The sequence below is a fragment of the Filicampus tigris genome, chromosome 2 (assembly GCF_054856515.1).
Source record: "Filicampus tigris isolate MCC_2025a chromosome 2, RoL_Ftig_1.0, whole genome shotgun sequence".
In the NCBI taxonomy this organism is placed as follows: Eukaryota; Metazoa; Chordata; class Actinopteri; order Syngnathiformes; family Syngnathidae; genus Filicampus; species Filicampus tigris.
In genome coordinates, this window is record NC_141218.1 from 4,495,799 (window position 1) to 4,518,797 (window position 22,999).

A 22,999-nucleotide genomic window follows, 5' to 3' on the forward strand; every position below is an offset into this window, starting at 1 on the left:
CGCCTTGTTCAGGGCTAAAAGCTCGTCTCTCTTCGGGCTCCCCCGCCTTTGATTGTGAACCTTAGCCTGACGTTCATCAAGCCTTTCGAAGACAAGTAAAGATCAAATATGGATTGAGGTTAATTCAGACCGGCTTCCAAAGAGCTGTTACTTGAAATCCTCTAGTTTCTCTCCGCCTGAATGCACAATTTCATTCGGAGCGATTGTGAGGCCAAGATAAGCGGAATGTACATCGCCGTTCACTCTATCGTATGCCACTCTCTCATTCTTAAGCGAGCTGCGAGCCGCTGTTTGCCCAGCCCCCCGCGAGCGCCATTCACCTTTCGTTGACTGCGGCCGTGATTGAGTGCCACGGTGGAAAGCGTCGACATTCGTTTCGTCCATATTTGATGAGCCAGTGTCTCGCGCTCATTACGCACAACCAGGGGATGCTTGTAATCAGCATTCACAAACACTCTGAATAATTATTTACCCGGATTGTTGTGTTCATGCATGCGTCGAAAACAGGTTGATTCGCTCTCCCTGCCCCCCGTCCTCCCCCCTATCCACGCCCTGTGTTGTTGCTTCCCCACAGCTATGTGATAAGGAGACCTCTGATTAGGTAATAACGGGACTGATTTCCTGTTGTTGTTTTTAATCATTCGACTTGCTCGGGCGGCCTCCTGATTTGTTAAGCTAATGTTATTGCTTCCTTCCACTGAGAATGTCTGTCATCCCTAAATAAACTAATATGGAAGGGATCCAGCATCCAGAAGCCTCTCAGCGCGTTTTCTGGACTGCAGACCTCGACTCTTCCTATACTTCATAGGATCACGTGAGTCTCCTCTCTACCAATCCCAGGCAGGACGTGGCGTTGCATAACAATCTCAAACGATCTCATTATATGCTGTCAAGTAGCGTATATCAGGCCTTTGGCTTCTCTCAGCTGGGGAGCGCAGATAAAAGTCCAAACGCTCTTTATGCAAAGTGCAATCTGTCATCCGCCTGCACGAAGTAAGCAATGCAACAAAGCAAAAGGTGCACTTTTCATGTGACAGCCCAAACGTCTGCTGTCCTGTCTGTGAACTTATTTATTCCCCTGGTGGAGCTTTAGCTATGCGAAGTGTAGCGTGATATGGCTGATGGCTACAGTGATGCATTAAAAAGCCTGGCCAGCAGGCTCTGCTCTCCACGGAAAACACTGAAGCTATACCAAAGTTCAAATGGGATGGCTAGTCTCCAGTTCGCCGGGAAAGCCATTAAGCCATAAAGAGGAAGCTTTGACCTGCTATTTGCAAACATTGCGTTGCCATTTCTGAACGTATTCACGGTCACAGTTCAAAGCCTCCGGTTGAGCTGCCACGTTTGCGACTTTATTTCAATAATAAAAACTCTTTGGTGGTCCGGAGGGAGTTGCACACTTCATTTGGACATAGTTTCCAAACTCCCACTGAGAGGGCGCTCCCAGCGGGCAGCAGCCATTAGCACATCCAAGTGGCGGAATCTCCAAAGGAACAACAAGTCCACTCCTCGTCACTTGTGTGTGGAAAAAAAAAAAGCGGCGGTTTGGAATTTCAAATCCTTTTGCCCGACGGTCTGCGAAGGCCGGAGTGCCCTTGTTGCGCCCGTGTCGCATCTCGCCTGCTGGTGTGTTGTCTTTGTCGTCGGCTTGTGTGGCTCTCGAGATGTGTGAGTGCAGCCAAAGAGTGGCATTAAAGTTGCAGCTGCTTTTAGATGCCCAAAGTCCCTCTTTTGAATTATGGAGCGGTTAGGTGCGTGCGTGCGTGCGTGCGTGCATGCGGTACCTTATCGCAGAAAGAAGAGACAATGGAAAACACTTTGCACCGGTCCATTTTTTTTTTTTTCATTTTTCTTTCCTCTATAATCCTTTTAATGGATGTAGTGAAGACATACGTCAGACTAAAAGCAAATAAAATAGAGCAGTGCCTTGTGATACAAGTTTTATTCGTTCCGTAACCAGGCCATTAATCTGTTCCTGCCTCCCCAAAAGACAACAAGAAAATTTGTTTTTTAGATGAAGAGTAATTGCACTCGATAATATTGTACTTTATAAAAACTTGTAATGAGCAAGGTTTTTATAGTTAACAAAGACTCACGCAATAACTCAACCTGAAAATGACAAAACATTTTCTTTCACCAAATAACATAAAATGAATATGCTAACTGAAAGTATACTGCTTAGTGCTTATGTTTATAAAACTGACTAAAACTAATTGCAATTACAGCACAAATGTCCGTTGTTTTCATCTTTGTCAATTAATATCATACTTGAGGTATTGGGGTTCATTTTAAATTAATTAATTACACAATACTTTGTGAACTTTTTTTCCCTCATCTTGCGCTGGACAAATACAGAGGTACCTCAACTTTATTGGTTCCTTGACCCCGTTTATAACTTATAACGTTCGTAAATTGAGGTTCATTTTCTTATTGAAATGAATGGACATTTAATAAATCCATTCCAGCTCCCAAATTTTTATAAGTGAAAATATTAGCGCTGCGCGTCCCTCCACAAAAGACAATTCGATACAGTTTTTCGATATGTTAGGTGCGAAACGATTCAAGGACGTTTGATTTGAAAGTGGAACGATTCGGTTCGATTTAGTGGGATTACGATTAGATTCGATATAGTATGGCTCAGCTCAATACTGTCTGATGCAATTACTTTTTTGTTGTTATTTTGCACACATCTGACTGAATTTGTCAGTACTGTAAATGTGCCAATTCCTTCTAAGATATATCTCTCCAATAAAAGGCGATTCGATATGTACGTGTTAGCATTAGCATTAAGATAGAAGACTGAATGCAAAGCTGTGTTTGTTTTAAATGTAATGTAATTCTCCTATAGTTTGAAGTTTAGTTTGACAGTAAACCTCTACAGGGAGTGGCATCAAACCACACGCGGCCTCCTTTTTGAAGAATTACTCTCTAAAAACACACAAAAGTTCACCAAACATTGGCCAAAAGACGTATCGTATCTGTTAAACCTCATAAGTGGGCTCACTCGTATATGCAATTAGTTTAACTACAAATTGACGTTGGATTGCTGCCATTCATTCAAACCAATATATTCTACCACAACATCCATGTTTTTTCCTCCCTATTTTCTCTCCTGCATCTCTCTGCTTTCTCTTTCAAGCAGACATGAAGTGACATCAGACACCTATTAAATATTTGATGTCACTCCTTTAGCCCTGTGGAAATAATGGGTGCTATAAAAGCCATCATTTGCTACGAGCAGGAGTAGAGTGCATGTACTTCTGCTATCAAGGACTTTGCTTGGGCAGATTCCTGCATGGAGCGAATTTATTTTCTTGATTAATATTTTGTCGCCCCAGATTCTGCATTCATGTCTCAAAATAATCGCATCTCCAATTCCAGCCCACACGTTTTCTTTTGTCTTTGGTGCAAAGCTGCCAACATTTGCAACAGAAATATTTTGCCGCAGCCACTGAAACTCAAGATTGGGTTTTATTATTTCAATTTCGGATTGGAGCTTAAGCGGACAAAAATGGCGAGTCTTGGCCTCCACACATCAAAATGGCCTGGGGCATATCTTTCAAACATTTATTTTAAAAAGAGACTAGCTTTTTCCCGCAAATGTTAATGAAATATCCTGGAAGAAACGTGGCTTTTTTTGCAGCTAATTTCAATTTCGTAATGTCTTCTTCGTCTGACTGCTGCCGCTGGTTCCTCAAAACTTTTTCCACGGAAAGTCCACTTAAGGTCTCTCATCGCCTTTATTCCAAGTACCTCTTGATTTCCTCTTCTCACACTGACCAATCAATATCTAATGGACACTAATACAAAAGCAGCGCTAAGAGCACACACAGCGAGTGGCCAATCAGACGCTGTACTTGAAATCAAATCGGCTTCACTTGCTCCTGTTGGAGGCGTGCGCTTCCACCAACAAGTCAGGCGGCGTGGGATGCTTCAAGACTTGCACAAACGCGTCGCACGCACGTAATTTCCGATTTATTGTTTGCGTAAAGTGGCGCTGCAATCAGCCCGTGTAACGGCTGCCCTTTGCCAATACGCGAAGCAGTCGTGATTTCCACCCAGCAGGCCGCTTCTCGTTCACTCCCACTCGACAAAGCCAGGCGCGAGCCGCCATTTTAGTTTGATTGCTATTCAAAAGACTGTTCGGCAGGTTGCCACTGTGAATACGTCTCATCTGCATGCATTGACACACTGGTGCAGTTTTGATTCAACCCAATAACCATTGATTAGCTCCTGGAAAATCAGACATAGAAACGTGAATTTTAATTTGTTTTTTTTCTCTGTGCGATGCGTCCAAAGAGTCAGACGCACACGCACACCCACACCCACGCACACACACACACACACAAATGCTAATGGAACTGTCCATCAAGTCAAATCGCTGACAAACACAGACACCGTTTCATTCTATTCAAAGAAGCTGCGAGGATGGCGCCATGGCAACCGTAAAATGATGTAGTAATAGCCCGTCTACTCAGGGCCGAGTGCATCTCTTTAGTCCAAAAAGTGAATGTAAAAGTTGTTTTATAAACAGGTTTTGGCAGTTCTGGTTTGGCTTTTATGTGCTTAGAGTGTCAATGTGTGTTTTAACACCTGCATGCTGAAGGTAAAGCATACACATACAAAAAAAAGGCTCATAAATCACTCTGTTTTTTTTTTTGGTGTGTGTTTTTTCCTGCCTTTTTTTTCCCCTCTTGCTTGTTATGAGGCACCGCACGTCCCTCAATGGATGGCGCTCATTATTTATGATGGCCTCCACTCATAGACGCCTGTTGCCGCCCTGGCGAGCTGTCAGCCGCCACCTGATGCTAATGCACGGAACGCCATTCGGATAGCCGAGGGATACGTTGGCAGTGGTTGGAATCAGCGTGCAAATGATCAGGGACAAGTCACGGGCAGAAAGAGATTCCGCTGCACGCAGATCACTTGGGCCCAAGTCTTATGCCCGGTTGTTGCACAGTGGTTGGAAGTCAGCTGCCTAGAAGAGTGAGCCTGAACTAAACTGAGAAGAATTATGTACAAAAATAGGCGTTGAAAAATCAGACATGATGAATCGCGTTATACCATTGCAACAACACGCCTCAAACAGACAGAGGAGAGGATACGGAGGGGTATATACGGCAGCACTTGAGTAATGAACCCATTTCTTCGACAGTAGTTGTTAACGTGTCCGGCGTCGGCGCCGCCGGTGGGACAGGGTAGCCGAAGAGATAACGAAAGCCCGCCGAGGTAACCGGAGGCTGTGTGGGACTTCAAACCCAAAGCACTTTGGAGTTTGTGTGTTTTGCGCTTTGCCGCTCCTCCTCGCCCGCCGTTCCCTTCCCCTGGCGGTGACATTTTCCGAAGACGTGTGAAGCCATGAATGACAACGAGGGGGCTCTTTGGAGTGCGTGTCGGCAGAGTGGCCTGCCGGAGCGAGATAAGACGAGGGGAGGCCGCCCACGTGCACGCTCACGCCCTCTCACATGCACGGCGGCCATGTTGGGAGGGATAGAAAGAAGTAGGGATATTCGATCGACCACTTGTTTTTTTTTTTCAAAACTAATGCCGGTGCATGCGGAAACATGATTCAGGTAAAAATAAGAAAATTTAAAAAAAATGGAGATAAGTGTTTTTCACATGACAGCGACGATGTATATGTGTGTGTGTGTGTGCATGTGTGTGCATATTGATCGATTGATTGAAATCTTTATTTCGAACATAAGAGAGCAAAATAAAAATAAAAAAACACATTGTTTAAAAAAAGAAGCAAAATAGCAATTAATAATAAATGAAATCAAATAAGAAATCAAAGCATTCAGCATCATTAACATGCTCGAAAAGGAGTAAGAATGCTTATATGTAGGAATATGTAGAAGTATATATAACATATATATAATATGTAGAAGCATATATATATATATATATATATATGTATATAATATGTAGAAGTGTGTATATATATATATATATATATATATATATAATATATTATATTATATATATATATAATATATTATATTATATATATATAATATATTATATATATATATATAATATATTATATATATATAATATATTATATATATATATATATATATATATATATATATATATATATATATATATATATATATATATATAAGTATAATATGTATTGAAATAAGGCCAGTATCAGACCAATACCTGGTATTGGTACGTGCCCATGCCCAGAAAGGTATTGGGGCATTCATGATCTGAAACAGTTTAAATGAAGGCGTTTGCAGAAAACTAAAAAATTCATGCAAGTTGCACATACTAATATGCTTTGGTTTTGGTAATGTAAGATTGAAAGTTGCATCACATCACACACTTTGCAACATCAGATTGTTGTTAGTTTTTCCTCTTTGGAGTCATTTTCATGAAGAACATCGTACACACACGCACGCACACACCCCTACATGCGCGCGCACACACAAGCATAAACACACGCCTGTTGCGTCGCAGTCCCGCAAAGTATTCCGACAAGAATGCTCTCTGTCAAGCACAGATGCTCATTAATATGCATGACCCCAGCAAGTCACCGCGGGTGGTACGCGCGCTCACATTCGCACTCTGTTACCACTTTATTTATTTTTGGGCTTTTTGCTTGGCATGGCGCCTGGAGAATGGCGGCGGCGGCAGATGGCCCCCGTTCAGAAACGCCGAGTAGCCATATCTGTAGGCCAGGGGTTGGGAGGGTTGATCATAGCGATGAAGTCGTGATGAGACCGCCCACCCCCCCCTCCCGACAGCCCCGCCTCCTCCCCCGGGCGTCCTCGTTTGAGGGAAAACGGTCGATGAATGCAAATGAGTCCGAAAAGCTGCCAGCTCGTTGAGTCAAAGTTACAATTAGCTCCTTATTTGATCCTAATGAAATATTTCGAAAGACGTATTGATTTGGATCTCAATTTCTAAACTATAGCTATTATTAATCTCTGTCCCACTTTCAGCTGCGACCTTTAACTGACAATTAGTTTTAATTAAAGGAGCGTCTGTGGGAATTGATTGACTGTAACCCACGCCTTTTTGGCACGTTGTAATTATAAATCACTGCGGTTGCGCGACGGGGTTTCTGATCCAGGTAGTCGAGGTTGGTGGTCAGAGAAAAATCTTGCTTCTCGTGAGGAAATCTTGAATCCGATTGATTTTCACGCGCAGGTGATGTACACGTTGCGGCCATATACTCGGTGGAGGATTTATGAGCTTAGGGCAGACCTAAAGTAATAACTCTTGTCTTGTGACCATAATTACTCTTTTTATATGTCCACATAATAGCTTCTAATAAGTAAAGGAAAGAGGAGGAGGGGGTGCGCAAGCCGCCACATTAGCATTCACTGAGCATCATGGATTAAAGTGTTAATCCTCACACAGTCTTTCTTCATTTATTGTGATTTTTTTTTTTTTCTTTTTTTATTGTTACACTGGCCCGGCGCGGCGCAATTTTCTCTGCTCTAATGTGAATAAAAGTGTAGCGACCGAAATGGAATTATCAGCATGGACGTGTCGGCCTAGCTTCAGTTTATGACCTCACCGTTTGAGCGTAAATGGCCTTATTTTGGCGTACTTTCTTTCTCTCTTCATACGCATTTAGCTCGCTAATCCAGCGTTGGGTGGAGGCCGCTCGGGGATAAGATGATGTGTGTGCGGTGTCCAGCTGCAGGTGCCATGTAGCTGATGACAGAGGCAGCGTCGTGCTCCTCTCATCTCCTGCCAGATACAGCAGAGGCGGGTGGAGGAGGGTGGGATTGGTGATCAGGGAGGTAAAATAATGGGTTTGGATGGTAAGAAACCTGTAGCGGATGCAACAAACGAAACACCAGATGGAGCGGTTTCCTTAAAGAGCTGTCAAGGGGCTGAAAGCATCACGCATGATATGATCTGATGAAGATGTGACAGATGGCAAGCACTTTTGTTGAGCGTGGCCCACCCTTTCTTATTAAGCACTCCTCCTGTAGCGTGATAACAAAGGTAGCAAAAAAAAACCCCAAAAAACACCATTTTATAGTGTATTCCGTATCACTGACTGGCATCCACATCATCCCGAACGACTGCACTCAATAGGTCGCGATATTTGTCATTTTTCACAGAGGATAAAGAAGACGTGCCTGTGAGTATTGTGACGTCTGTCACCGTCTTTGCCTAAAGGGTTACAACACAACAACTATCGATGCTAATCGTGAGCATGCGTTGGCCGTTTTCCATAACGTGTTAGCATTAAGCTAGTGAGGGCATTTAGAGGCAGTTGTTACTTTACTGCATTTATATGCCCACATCTGCAGTTCATAATGTTAGAGAAAAATTATTGGCCAAAACATATTGTAAATATGAAGTTAGACTGAGTCCAGCACCGTGTGAAAAGCCTCGAATGATGTCCTAATTACGGACCATTATTTCTTTGTAAAACATCCCACTAAAAGTTGCCATACTCCCCACAAAGGTGTCTGTTGTCCTGTTGCCATGCCGACAAGAGTCAGCTTGCTGTTATAGTGTCGTCAAGTTGTCCATGTACATAGCTCACCGTAATTGCAACCTTAAACCTTTCAGACCATTTTTTTTTTTTTTCGGAACTGGCACTTTGTATTGTTAGCCACTCACAAATAGACACTGTGGATTTGTTGGCCCAAGCACTGCTTTCCCTCTGCTTCCATCATACGTGAAAAGCCATTCTGCACAGGGCTGGCCTATTTCACACAACAGCGGCACCAGACGTCTCCGCCATTGTGTCGAGCGCTGTCGGAATATTTGTTTACAAGGTTCAGTGCCGTTTAATTTTCTTGTGATCAGCTCGCGCTCGTCTCTGCTTTGCCGCCGCTGGCTGCAATTCAGGGCCCCGTTTGTTTGAATATATTCACAGGACTTTTTTTTTTTTTTTTTTTTTTTCCAAAACTCATTTTAGCGCTCGTCTCCCTAAACTAATTAGGGAAGCTGAACAAATAGCAGCCAACAATGGGGAGTTTTGCGCTTGGCAGCTAATAACCCAAACTGCCGAAGTGAGAGTTGATGCGCAGATGATGGCTTTAACAATCATGACCTGTTTACCATTTTGAAATGGACATTATGCACACTGATCCTGTCCCGATGGCATGTTTGAGGAACTGGTCTACTGCAGTTGTCTTGCGTTCAACTAAAATTGTCAATGTGTCTTCCTCTCGTTCATGTAATTAAAGCCAAACTTAAATTATCCACCTGCAGCCAACCAAAACGGCTTTCCGCTGTGTTCCGTCGTCATTTTATCGCATGTAGTATATTTGGAAAATAATGGCCAATTAAAATCATGGTTTTATTTGGTTAATGTGATTTTGGCTCCTGAATGTCAACGCACAGCACTGACACATCAGAGCTCCAGACATCACCATAATTTTCACGCACGATTGTAAGATGAGGTGTGAGCACTGTTGGTTTTTAATCCATGTAGAATGTAACATTAAATGTCCTGTTTTGTTCTATAGTTTGCCTCGTGGCGGTCAATTAGCTCAATAAATTAGGTGTTGCACGTCAGCATTTGTGACACATATTTTGACTAACTAAAAAAAAATATATAATGTTAGAGTACCATAGTCTTCATATCTCAAATTATATTTGAAAACAAATGAGTGAATTTAATTTCCAAATAAATACTCATGATTTTCCCAAAGTCAGAGTGAAGCTCCAGCACCACCGCAGACACGCAGATCTCCCGGTGTTCTCACGGCCCGGCGAGCTCAACAAACTCGCGTGCATTTTCCCAGCTGGAAGACATTAATTTTCCATTACGCGACATTGTCATCGTTACCCACTGCGTGCCAGTCCCAGACATCAAATGAATGAATAAATAAATAAATAAATACACACACAGGGAGCCCAAAAGCTCATGGCAGGCCACGTTTCCAGGAAGTTGGACGCGATTGTAGTCACCGCCACGCTGCTAGTGGAGGGGAACGCGACGCGCGTCACTAAACGCCGGCTGAGGGGGTGAGAAAGTTGTCAAAATGAAACATGAAACATCAGCAGCGGCTCAAGGCGAGGGGTTGTTGTGCACTAATGCGTCTTTCTGATTGGAGCTTCCGCGGCTGAGAGGAGTGCCGGGCTTTTTCTGCAAAGGTGCATGAGACCCAAAAGATCCGTGGCAAAACAAGGCAAATTTATTTACATTGTACATTTCATAAACAAAGCAACTCAGTGCGCTTCACACAAGCAAAAGCACAACACCTAAAAACATTGACAAAACAGAACAGCTGAAAACATATTCAAAGTAAATAGAGCAAAAGTAGCTTTTTAAAATCAGTAAAAGAACGTACAGTGACAACAGTGAGACGTATTTACAAACAAAAGATTTATAGAGGAAATCAACCCAAACATATTTTTTTCAATAACATGTTCTGTGCAAGTCCACTAGTTGAAACAAGGCATATTGATAAACATTGCGTTTGTGGAATATCCACCATTTTTTAACCATCTCAGGGGCGGCCATTTTGTCACTTCCACGCTATGCCCAATCACGGCTGATCTGTTTTCTGAAGCTGAGCCGCGATTGGTCGTTTCCTGAGCCCTGAGCAGTTGTGATGTCATTTTCGGTCTACAGAAGTGACAAAATGGCCGCCTCCGAGATGGCTAAAAACAGGTGGATTTTCGCTGCTTAACTCATATTCCACAAACGCAATATCAATCAGAATGCCGTGTTTCAACTAGTGGGCCTGCTGGGAACATATTCTTGAAAAAAATGTGTTCAGGACATTAGCAAACAAAGGAGAAAAATATACCAAAAGGCCATAGAGTGAAGTTGATTTTGCTGCAGAGACCTTAATTTAAGGTACGGGGGGAAAAAAGCATCATTTTTAAACTGAATTTAAACACATTTACACTCGTGGCCGATTTGACTTCTGTTGGCAGCTTCTTCCATTTGCATGCAGCATAACAGCTAAATGCTGCTTCGCTATGTTTGCTTTGAAACATGGGCTCCACTTATTGACCCGATCCATGGCGCCAAAACTCGAGAGGAATGCCATCACATCACTTGTTAAAATATTTAGCATGGATATAATGCCGTGCTGCAGTTCTACTCAAACCCTGTAAGATGATGTCAACCGCCCACGAAACAAAGGTTGCTCGTATGGGCTTGAAATGCATTGATTGCTTTTGTATTTAAAGTGTGAAAAACGTCCTCCCCGCTAACGACCCTGTCAGCCCCTCCATCACGTCTGACACCACAATTACCGCTTGCACAGAGCAAAGAAGGAGAAAACAGAAAATGGACGTTGGAAGGATGCGTTTTGTTGCCCACTCTCCGCTCTCAGACTCCACTAATGAGCGTGATTCCAGAAGTGGCAATCAGAGGCATTCAGTCCATGAAATTGCCTGTGCAAAAAGGGCGGCTGGACCGCTCGTGGGCTGCATCTGTGTTGCCGCGCGTGGAAAATTAGGAACGGAGAGAGGCAAGTGCAGGTGGGTCGTATTGGCCAGATCTCACTTGGGAAACGATGATTAGTTGCGACCTCATAAATGAACGGAAAATGGAGGTCAGAGGGAAGACTTATTGGCATCGGCGAGATAAACTGGTGGCTTCTACGGGCCCAAAACTGACAATGTTCAGGTGCTGGTGTCATCCATGCGCTTTAGTTCCCGGATGTGCTAACCCGTTCCACAGGATCTTTCGTCTGCTGCCGTAAATTATCCTAAGTGACGATATCATCAATATCCCCGTCGTGCGTTGGCTTCCAGCGGCTAAAACCTGAAATGAGTCCTAGCTCTCTGGCTCGACATATGGAGCTCCTATTTATTTATGAACTGCTTCATTACGAGGCGAGAGGCAGCTGCTCGGTTCTCTTCCCTCTCGCCAGTCTCCGGGTGATGAGGTTTATTTTTCCAGACGGATCCCATGACATATTAGCTGTGTTTTAATGAACAAAATGTGTGCGTCAAAGCGATTCACTCAGCAATGCGCAGTTAATTAGGAGATGTGTGGGAGCAGATGAGATGCTTGCTCCTGTTTGTGTCTCGGCCTCATCACAAAACGTTGGCATGATGATAATTCCAAAAAAAAAAGACATTTTTATTTAGCACGACATAACACCAATAACACACCTCCCAATTTGACATTTTGAGTGTTTTGGATTGATCCGTCATATGTGTCTGTTGCCATATGCATTCTTAATTACACAGTGTAGTGCTGTCTAATGGAAGCTTTCAATACAGTGGCACATATGCCGAGAGGGTCTCCAAACAGCTTAGTGCATCACTCCTGACAGATGATGGCTGTTGCTGCTGTGTAAAGTGAAGAGTGACCATAAAGATTTAATGACTCGCTCGCGCAGGCTTAAGTGTCGTTCCGGAGGGAGGGGTCAATGGTTCCCCTTGGAATTTCAAAGAAAACACACGGAAAATACAATGCGTGCTGACATCAAACCAAGTAGGAAGCATGCTTTTACAATTGCATTTATACAATCTATGTGTGTGTGTGTGTGTGTGTGTGTGTGTGTATATATATATATATATATATATATATATATATATATATATATATATATATATATATATATATATATATATAGATAGATAGATAGATAGATAGATAGATAGATAGATAGATAGATAGATAGATAGATAGATAGATAGATAGATAGATAGATAGATAGATAGATAGATAGATAGATATATTATACATTATACATGCTGTTTCAAGTTATTAATTAAACTACCAAAAAAAAATAGTATCACTAGATCATAAAACAATTTGAATGCACAATGTGTACTTCTACTATTAAATTTTAAATACACATTTTTCAAAGTGTACTAACTTACCCCTTGTCAGATGTAATGTCAATTCGTTCGAACTGAATGAAGTTAAACATTGCAACTCGCAATTGTCAAGGACGGTAAACGGGGGGGATCCAGACAAGATGGGAAAAACAAGTAAATATTAAAAAAAACCTGGAGAAAAGTAAAAAAAATTCCACGAGTATGCAAATTGGTGTGTGCCAAACTGAGAATATGCACCGACTTTAGTTTTAAGTTGTAATATCACCATTCACAACTACATGGCAGAGATAGTTGTGTTGCACCAGCTCTTATACTGCCTACTTATACTACGTGAGTAGGCCTAATATATATATTTTCTACAAATTTGTAAAGATATGCAGGACAAGCAATGTACATCAATAATATAAATATTTGGAGTCAGTTGATTTTTGTGAAAAAAAAAAAAAAAAAAAAAAAAAAGCACAGTTCTTGTACTTAATGCTGGTTTGCTCTTCGCAATTTTGTACCATCCTTTTTTTAATGCATGAGAATCATTTGCATTGGAAAAAAAAATCACAGTATGCGTTTATTTTGTTAGTTGTTGGGTTCGGATAGTGGACTTTTTATACATGAATTGAGAAATGTATCATGCAAAATGAAATATATTGAGAACACATAAAGTAGTTTACACATAGTGGTCGTTTTCCAACCCGGAGGTTGTGGGATCGATCCCCGGCCATTGTGACCATGTCGAAGTATCCTTGAGCAAGATACTGAACCCCCACTTGCTCCTGATGCTGCGTCATCAGTAGGTAGATGAGGTACAGTGTAAAGCGCTTTGAGTACCCATGGTAGAAAAGCGCTATATAAGTGACAGCCCGGCCCATTTACATATGCACACTGAGAAAAATTCAGCATTTAAGCTGCCCATCCTTGAGCTCGTTCATAATGCGTATTTACCAATAAAGTGTGTTGGCAAATGTGCAAAGTTATGAAGTACAGCATGTAACTTCAGAAAGTGGGGCGCACTCTGTTAATAATTTAAAAGACCGAGAGCCACAGAGCCCTTTAACACGATTCTATAACTCTCAATATTTCACCTCTCAGTATCTCATCCTTTTGAATTATTACAGCACTTTAAATCCGAGCCGTCTCCATATTACTTAAGCTGTGAAAAGACACTATATGCAATATGAATGAGCCTGCTGAGAGGAATTTGTATTCACTTTCAATCAGAGCCATGTTTCAACAAATGTCTTACAAACGGCGTGTGAGCCCTGCCCGCACCTTTGGGTTACGTGAGACATACGGCAATGATTACTCTATGAAACTTTCACTGTGCCCGGGCTGACTAAGAGCCACTGATTTGTAGCTGCCGTTTCATTTTATAACACACGCCAAGGGTGCAGCAACCTTTGCTTTTCTTCTTCTTGTGTTATTCTCCGTGACTTTTACAAACTTGCTCTTGCTATTAGTCGCCTTTTGGCCACACTTTGAACGCTGGAATACATCAACGAATGTTTCCCCGCTGGTGTGTCATCCTGCCATACAGAGGAAGATTTAAGCGCAAGTATGTAAAGTGTGGCGGCCATATGCTGCAAAGAGCCCTTGGAGGATGCTGCTATTTAACATGCCATCCTATCACCACGGGGGTCTCGGCAAGTAAACACGCCGCAGACGTGGTCCGTGTGTCCGTTTGATAGAGGATGGAAGGCGAGCGGGAGGGGCGGAAGCAACGGATCGATGCGAGTGTGCGTCGTCGCCGCCGCCCTGAGACCCGGCGCATCTGTTGTGCTTTTGTGTGCCTCATCGTCACGTCTTCATGTCTGCGGGGACGTTGTGATGCATTAATGCCTGGCAAGGTCATTGAAGAACATCCCGTAGCAGTTTCTCATGACTACATAGATGCCATTTGAAAAAAACATCGTCGCTTTGCACATCTTATTTCCCCCTGTCATATTTGCCTCCGTTGTTGCTTCCCTGCCTGGGTTGGACCATTTCAGCCATTTGGTATGCAGCGAAACGGCCTCTCTGTTTCGTCGCAGGAGACTTTACCTTATCTACTGAATGGATTATGAGGGAACAAAAACAGAGGGTGGTGGAGTGACTATGATTGGAGTTCTTGTAAATGGCCAACAGAAAATTGGATAAAGCAAACACCCCCCTCCGTGTATTTATCTCCCTCTGCTTGGGAGGAGGAGTTTAGGAACTACAAAAATGGTGATATAAGGCTTTGTATTTACATTCGGAGAGGCTGATGTGTCTCGTTTGTCCGGTGTCAATCGCGAAGCACCCGACAGTCCAAAACAGGTTCTGGAGAGCACCTATCCAGCCTGTTTTTGATGTCTCCCTCCTCCAACACAGCTGATTCAAATGTTCATGTCATCAGCAAGATTTGCAGACGCCTGATAATGATCTCTATCATTTGAAGGACCGGGCTTGGGCACCCCTGTCCAAAACAATGGTTTGGTGGTCCTATGGTGTATTACAATTTCTAGAGATGCAACATTTTATTATGGGTTTATTTAATTACGAAGTGAATTGAGAGTTGGTCAGTGAGTCATTTGCAGTGCTTGGCAAACCTGAAAGTTGAAACCAGAAAAAGGTGTTCACCATCTAACCTGAGGTGAACATTTGTGCGTTAGAGGTTAGCAAAGTGCTAAAGATATCGATAGCGTGAATATCTCCCCTCTGGGCCTGGAAGCTACAGAGACAAGATTGATGGGCAGAAGTTGTGGGGCCGAAGGCGGACCCTTTTGTGTATTCATTACGAGGTAGCATGAGCTATTCTTTCTCTAAGTTGCCAGCCACTATACGTAAGCAAGCAGAAAAGGTTTGAGTGTGGGCGCCCTTTTGTATTTCCTGGGAGACAAGCCGCTAATCAAAATAACACCGGAATAATCAACGAAAGTTGTGTCCAGAAATGTCCTCATTAGTCTCCATCTGTATCCTAATTTGTCAGGATGATTCCACCTCAAAGAATTTCACTTCAGTCCAATCTTGTTGAGAATCTCAGACTGAAATTCTCGGGCATTTCGGCTCCCGTGGCAAGAGGGAGGCCAACCCTCCAATGAGCTATCGGTCTTATTTATCGATTGAGTGGAGACAGGTTCACTTGAATGGTGTTGACTTGCCCTAGCGACTCTTGAAAGTATGTCTCGCCTGGAGTTAAATCCAATTGCTTTGTTTGGGAAGTTGTGTTGGCATTTGTCAGATTTAAGATTCCAACAATTGAATCCTCAAGACAGGCTTTTTCCTGCCAAGAGTAGTTTGTTTATTTTTCCTTCGTCCACGACGTGGCTGCTAAAATATTCAGTGTTTGTTTTTGGACCGCAGTCTACATGTTGATAAAAGGTCATTTTCTAAGGCCATAGTCAAGAACGATGACCCGCCGTAGATTGAAGTTCTCCATCCTTTTGCTTCCTGTTCACGGCGGTGATTTTATTCTTCCTGCCTCGTATTTTTGGGAAGGCCGAATTAGTTTGGCAATTTGAGCTTTATGGACTCGAGCGTTGCCTGTTATCTCGCAGTTCTACTGAGATGTGCTTCCGACAGTCAGTCTTTGAGGCTGCGGCTTTTATCTGTGTTGGGCTAATCTTTGACTTCTCCAGATAGCACATCTGACCTTCTCTGTGTGAGACCTTGCAGAGCGTCGTGTTGGTTTTCTTCTCCGACAATTTGAGTACAGCAAGAGCAAATTTAGCTGAAGCCTTTTCTGCCAAACAGTTTTTTTTTTCTGTGTTCCATAAGTACTCCAGAGGAAAAAAAAAGCATTTGTGAGAGCAACAGCCTTCGGGCGTTGCGCCAAATAAAAAATGCTTCTTTTTTTTCAAAACCCTTCACACACTTCACTCAAAATAGTGTTTGCTTGTTTTCTGTTGGTATTCTCTCTTTCTCTCTCTCTCTTTCTAGCTCTCTCTGTTCTTTTTCTGTTTTGATTTGAACTCTGACATCCGAGTCTGCCCCAGGATGTCTGTCACAAACTGCAGTCCAACGTTGTGACAATGCTTTTGTTCTTCCCGTGCCTTTTATGACCTTCTTTTTCTTCCTCTTTCTGTTCTTTTTTGTCTATTTGTTCCCTTTCAAGGTCTGGCGCACCTGACGTTAAACGACCAAGGTATGGGTTCATTCCTTTTTGTTTGGGTTCTCTCTCTCTTCCTTAGTTGACTCCCGAGGAATTGACTCCTTGCCCTCAGCCCTTTGAACAGCTTTTCTTTTTTCTTACCCTTTTTCTGACCTTTCCTCTGTACCATTCAAATCCTACCATTATACCCGCTCCCCCCCCCCCCCCCCAAACCCTTGAAACATCTTCTCTAAATGCTCCCACATCTCACTCCTCCGCCCTCTCCCTTGTGCCATGCCGTTGTGTTTTTTCCACTGTGACCACCAATGTGTGTCCCACCCCTTGTCCTGTCCTATGGCTAACGTCCTGGACCTTCACCCCTGACCAACTTTGACCCCGATGACTTCACCCCGGGGCTGAAGGTAACACTCTTCTGCGTCGTCAACAGCAAGGACAGCAACAAAATGATGGTTTCATTGGCAATGTGTTTGCTGGTCATTCACAGACACTTTAAGATGAAAGTGTTTGTGTCGAATGTGCAGAGTTTTCATCACCACTCTGCTGGCATTCCTATTGTTTGGCAATCCTGTGACTTTTAAGGGCTCTCGTTCAGGTTCTCCAGATGGCTCACATAATAGATGCCGGATTGGAAAAGAAAACACGTCTGCTGCTGTTGTGATCTTTCTGATAACTGTTTTCATGTCGACTCCATTCACAGCGTTCATTCATCATGCGCTGCAGCTCTCTGTTTGTCACTAGTGCTCAAATCATTTGCAACTGACTTCCAACACACTTTATTTATTTATTTATTTTTTTCTTACACCATGCTTCAGTCCCACTGGCATCCCTTCCTCATGGTTCTCTCCTTCTGTTGACCTTTCTGTGCTGCTGGCCTCCAAGTGAGGACTGTCTTCCTCTCTAAGTCTTGCTCTCCTCATTTGTTGACCTTTCTATGCCACCGGACGCTCAGTCAGAATTGTCCGCGGGAAAAGAAAAAAGGGAAGTGTCAAAGCCGAGTTCATAAAATCGAAAAGAGTGAACAAGAGCAGGAGTCAGGGAGTGTTCTGACCTTTGCTGCTGTAGGAGAGAAAGAGGGGAGAAAAAAAAAAAAAAAAGCTTCCTCAATTCTATTATTGCGGTGCATGATTCATGTGGGCACAGATCACTTTGCTTTAACTCTAACTCTTCAGTCTCCAGCCTCATTCACGCAGACGTTCCCCGAGACTTGAAAACACAAGCACTGAATCAGTCCGACAGCACGTTAAAAGGACCTGCTGGACATATATAATGTCGCGAAGCACTTGACTGTTTGATTTAACCAGTTTCCTCTGTCCTATATGCTTGTGTCTTTGTGCTGGTAAATTGACAGGACCTGCGTAGAATTTGCCCTTCAAACTTTTCACTTCCTCGGGAAAGTTCATCCAAATGGTCCAGCCCACTTCGACGAGCTAGGCGCCCCATAACGTTATACACTTAATGTAATCCATAAAAGTCTGTGTTGGCTGTTTATTTTCACCGTAATCTTGTCACTAGCAGCGCGCGCATCCACATAATGGAAAGTACCCGATGAATGTGAAATCATACATTAGGACATTATCGATCCGAAGGGCTTAATATTAGTCTGTCACCGACATGTATGGAAGCCATTTCAAGCAACATGAAATCCCAAGTCAGGTAACTTGGACAAAGGGCGCATGCAAATATAAATCGGTTATACAGGGAACCAGCTGATTATTCATCGAACATTGCCCAGCCAGCCATTTTTATTGATCGCCTTGTTTCCAGGATGAATATGGTTTGCTCCCACGTGGATGGACAAAAACGGGGGGGGAAAAAAATCAATAAACCTATTTAGAACATTCAACGCGTTAACAAATTACCTGATTTTTTTTTTTCCTGAAAAACTTTCTGTTTTGCATGCCCCTGCTTCCCTCGTGTGCACTCATGTGAAGTGAAAGTCGGCAGCAATGAATTTAACCGAGGCTGTGGCCAGCGCTAACTCATTCAGTGCCAGACATCTTCAGACCCACTTTTACCCTAACGTTTGAAAAATATTTCAAAATATCGAAACAAATTCCTGGGATTAGATGGCTGGACCGTGAAGAGACAAATAAATATCTCCTCGGGAGTGAACGAGTTAAATAAATATTGACTGATTAACTCATTCAATCCCAAGGACATATTTAGATGTGAAAACATCTAAATATGTCCTTGGCACTGAATGAGTTAACGATCACTGGCCGCCACGTCAGCCGTCATATTACAGGGCCAGGAAAAGTCAATGTCAAGTCTCCTTTAAGCCGCCGCTGTCCTCCACCGCTGATGCAAGGACGAACCCCAGGCCTCAGTCACCGCTGATCTCTATCTCGCCGTCTGGAAGACCACCTCCAACGCCGCATGCTGGCCGGGCAACACATTCAGTGAAACGGCCAACATTTACCTCTAAAATAGATGGCTCTTTATAAGAATATCCCTGTCCATATTTGTGCGTGTCGGGTATTAATTGAATGTTTTTTTTTTTATTGTTTGCAGTAAGTGGTTCCTAAAATGCAGCCAAATAGGATAACTGTAATATTTTTGTGATATTGAAGCTCATTAGATGGAATGAAGTGGCCTGCGGGTATATTTAGTCAAATAATATACTGTATAGTTTAATGTTTCCAATTCATTGCCCATTTATTGTGGTTCAGAGACAGCAGACTCTGAGGTGTTCATGTGCATCTCAAACAGTTGCCCAGAAGCTATTTTTGGAAATAACAAGCTGGATGTAAAAAAAAAAAAAAAAAAAAAAAAAGAATTAAAAAAATATATATCATGGTTCTGAAAGGATCTAAATTGCTGCTGTTTCCACACTGTGGGATTGCAGATCCTTTAGACGCATGGTCCATTTGGTTTCCATGATGCTAAAATTTCTCCGATTCCAAGAGTCGGTTATTTGCATACCGAGAATTAAATAAAGCGAGGCCTGCAAGATAGTCTCCCCAGCAGGTCTAATGTAGATCTCCTTGAAGATACCGCAGGGAAAATGAAGGGAGTATTGAGCCTGATCTGTATCTAACCCGCAATGTAATAGACTAGGTCCAGGTCACGATAGCCATCAAGCTCACAGCTCACCGAGGGCACTTTATAGACTTGCTGTGTTTGTCTGGCCGCAGCTGTTTGTAAAGGAAGTAGCGCTTCATTCATTTTAAATGAATTGCAATACATTTTCCACTCAAATGAAGACATAAAAGCAAATATCAAAAGTTTCCGACTCGTCTAATCACCAATCTCCAGAGTTCATTATTGCGGCCGGTGCGATACGAGTAGTCCATTTCAATGGCATAATTACAGTCAACGGGCTGATGCTGATTGACAGGGCTGGGCGGAGGCTACGCTGCGGGACCTTGAGCGGCGAGGTGTGTGAAGGTCGTTGCCGGTCCGTCGGGCTGCCACTCTTAGATCGCTCGGAAGCGCACGCGGCGCTTCCGAGGCGAGGCACGCGCCGTTATTGGCAGCCTCACTTGGAGAAAGTGACAGCGTGAATCATGCGTGCGGCGGGCACGTACTTCAATGACACACGCGCGCCACGTCGTCTCTTCATAGCATGTGCTGTGTGGCACTTTTTGGGCACTGCCCAGCAACAACCTCCTTGTCCTCATGATCATCAATGGCAATTTACGTGAAGTTTTGAGTCACAATGTTAAAAGTAGCAAACTGTCAATCAAATTCCAGGGCTACAACTTGTAAAGTGGATGTACATTAATCTAGCGTAGGGCTGTATCGGTAATTTTCCAATACAATTAACTGTTGATGCTAATTTTGTCCACTTGAGGGCAAACGGACTTCCACATAATGAACATCGTTGACCATGCTTTTTTTTCATGCCCTGCACAAAATAAATCCAGATATATTTTTTAAATAGACTATGCAGCTACTTGTATCAAAATCCAGATGATTCTATTGTGTGCAGCCACTTGCCAAAATAAAATTGAGTAAATCCAACACACCATTTTTTACAGTGTACCAGATTGATATCGGAAATATATGTACATTTAAAATGATTTCTAGATAAGTTATTTTATAAAAGGTACATACAGTTTATAAATCCAGTGTGGTGTGTCAATGGAAACATTAACTTATAGGGTTGAAATTGCACTCATTTGAAATCAATTTCACATTGCTGAAATAGTCTGAAACTCAATTTGGAAGAGGACAATAACCAACAAATGTGAATATTTTCTCTCTGAATTCACCTGTTGACTGACTCTGAGCATTTAGGTTATGCGTTTTAGTTTCAGTCCTGATAAATACTGCTATTTTTCCCGATCCTGTTACAATGTCAACATTTCCCAAATGTTAAAAATGACACACACACGCACACACACACACACAGACATGCATAATTTCAACAGAACTTAATCAAATTTGGCCAGTGGGGCATTCATCTCGGGGGCAGTGCGGTTGGAGTGTGGAAATTGGATCCAGGTCGGGTTTTTACAAGTTGTAATTAAGGCCACCGGGGGGTGAGGGGAGGGTGGAGCGTGAGATGGGTGACATATAGTAGAGATGGAGGTATATGCCAGATAAGGCAACGAGGTGAGGAAAGCTGTTTGGATGACTAATGACTCGCAGAAATAAATAAATACAAAAAGCAAGGACTGTGTGTGCTTTCCAAAAAAAAAAAAAAAAAAAAACCCACACGTTCAGCGAGGGATCGCAACACTTATCTCGTTTGGTTTAGCACTTCATTAATTGTAACATTCTCTAAAGAGTTTTCCAAACGAACCTTCAAGGGCACCGTGTTTTCTCTTGGTAGTGTGCACATTCTTGAAATATCCGTTATGATAGCATAGAAATTGGACACATTCTGGAGCAACAATAGCGTGATAGTTAAATGCGAGTTGCATGAAATATTCCATCTGAACTGAATTGGTTTTAAATAGTCAAAGTATTAAAGTATTAATGATGATGTAGAGTCTTGGTCTCTCATGTAATCAGTGCCCATTGCAATCAACTATTCTCTTATTGAATAGAAATTGGACACATTTTGAAGCTACAATAGAGCAATAGTTAAATGTAAGCACTTTGGCAAAAGAAAAGAAACATATATCTATCTATCTATCTATATGTATATGTATATATGTATAACAATAATAATAATAATAATAATAATAATAATAATAAAATATATCATAATGATTAGCCCGCTCACACTGAAGTAATGAATACTCTGGACACTAAATGATTTCCAGCCAGGATTTTAGAGCTCTCGTCTGGAAATGTAGATTGCAGCTAAATTGATAGCTGTTGAGGGAACTTAATGTCTGCCCATTTAATACTCTTCCAAGGGGGGGGGGGGAAACACTGGAGGGATGACTGAGATGTAAAGCCATGCACAAAAATAATTGCTCTGACTTCCACTCTCCTGCAGGAATGTGATGTTTCTGCATTTGGTAAATAAAAAGGAAGGAGAAGCTAATCCCGTCAGCAACGGAGGAGGAAGGCCTAATGAAATATGTTGACGCACAAATTAGACTCTTTTAATTGAATAAAGGGGATTTCGAGAAGGGCGAGCATATTAAGATACACTATGTGGAGATGGAGGAAACTCATAAAGCAGCACAATACGACGCCTCGGGGAGGCGGGATGTCAGTCTTACGTTTGTGTCTTCATTTCACGTTTGCACATGTCTTACTCAACCCAAAGGAGTGAATTTAGCTGCAGAAATTCGAAACGGCATCTTAAATACAAAACTGATAGCAATGAGAGGAGATTCAGGTGAAGACTTGGTAAACTCAGCTATTAGTAGTCCACCTCAGCTCACCTCACACTAATTTTTGTACAACACACACCGCAGGAGGTGTGAGTGGTTTTGTGCTCGCCCGAGCGTGCAAGCAGAGGCAATGAGGCAAGTGGAATAACATTAGAGCCCCTTGTCGGAAATTGCCATCCACAGTGCAGGTTGCCGATCCCTGCCGATTAACTGTGTTATGGCTCTTCTCATTTTAAGAATAGTTTTGGGGATGAAAGAAAAGAACTTTGAGGTTTTTCCGTTTTTACTGGGGCTATAACTCAGAGACCCAGTTGTAATTCCTTTGACCCAGCCAATTAATTGCTAGATTAATCGACTAACACCAAGTCTCAAAGGAGTAATTTAATCAAGCATTGGAGTTGTAACCACACGCCATTAACCTCGGTGGAGCAGAGCCCAACAGTTGAAACCTTGGTTGTGGGTCACT

At 42.6% G+C, this 22,999-nt stretch overlaps 1 protein-coding gene across 1 annotated transcript in view; it reads left to right on the forward strand.

The window, feature by feature from the left end:
* nrxn2b (neurexin 2b) overlaps positions 1–22,999 on the forward strand; it is a 337,476-nt gene that overhangs the window by 103,603 nt on the left and 210,874 nt on the right. The window contains 1 exon segment of the mRNA XM_086012706.1: positions 16,802–16,831. Within this exon segment, the coding sequence (XP_085868832.1) occupies positions 16,802–16,831 (30 nt within the window).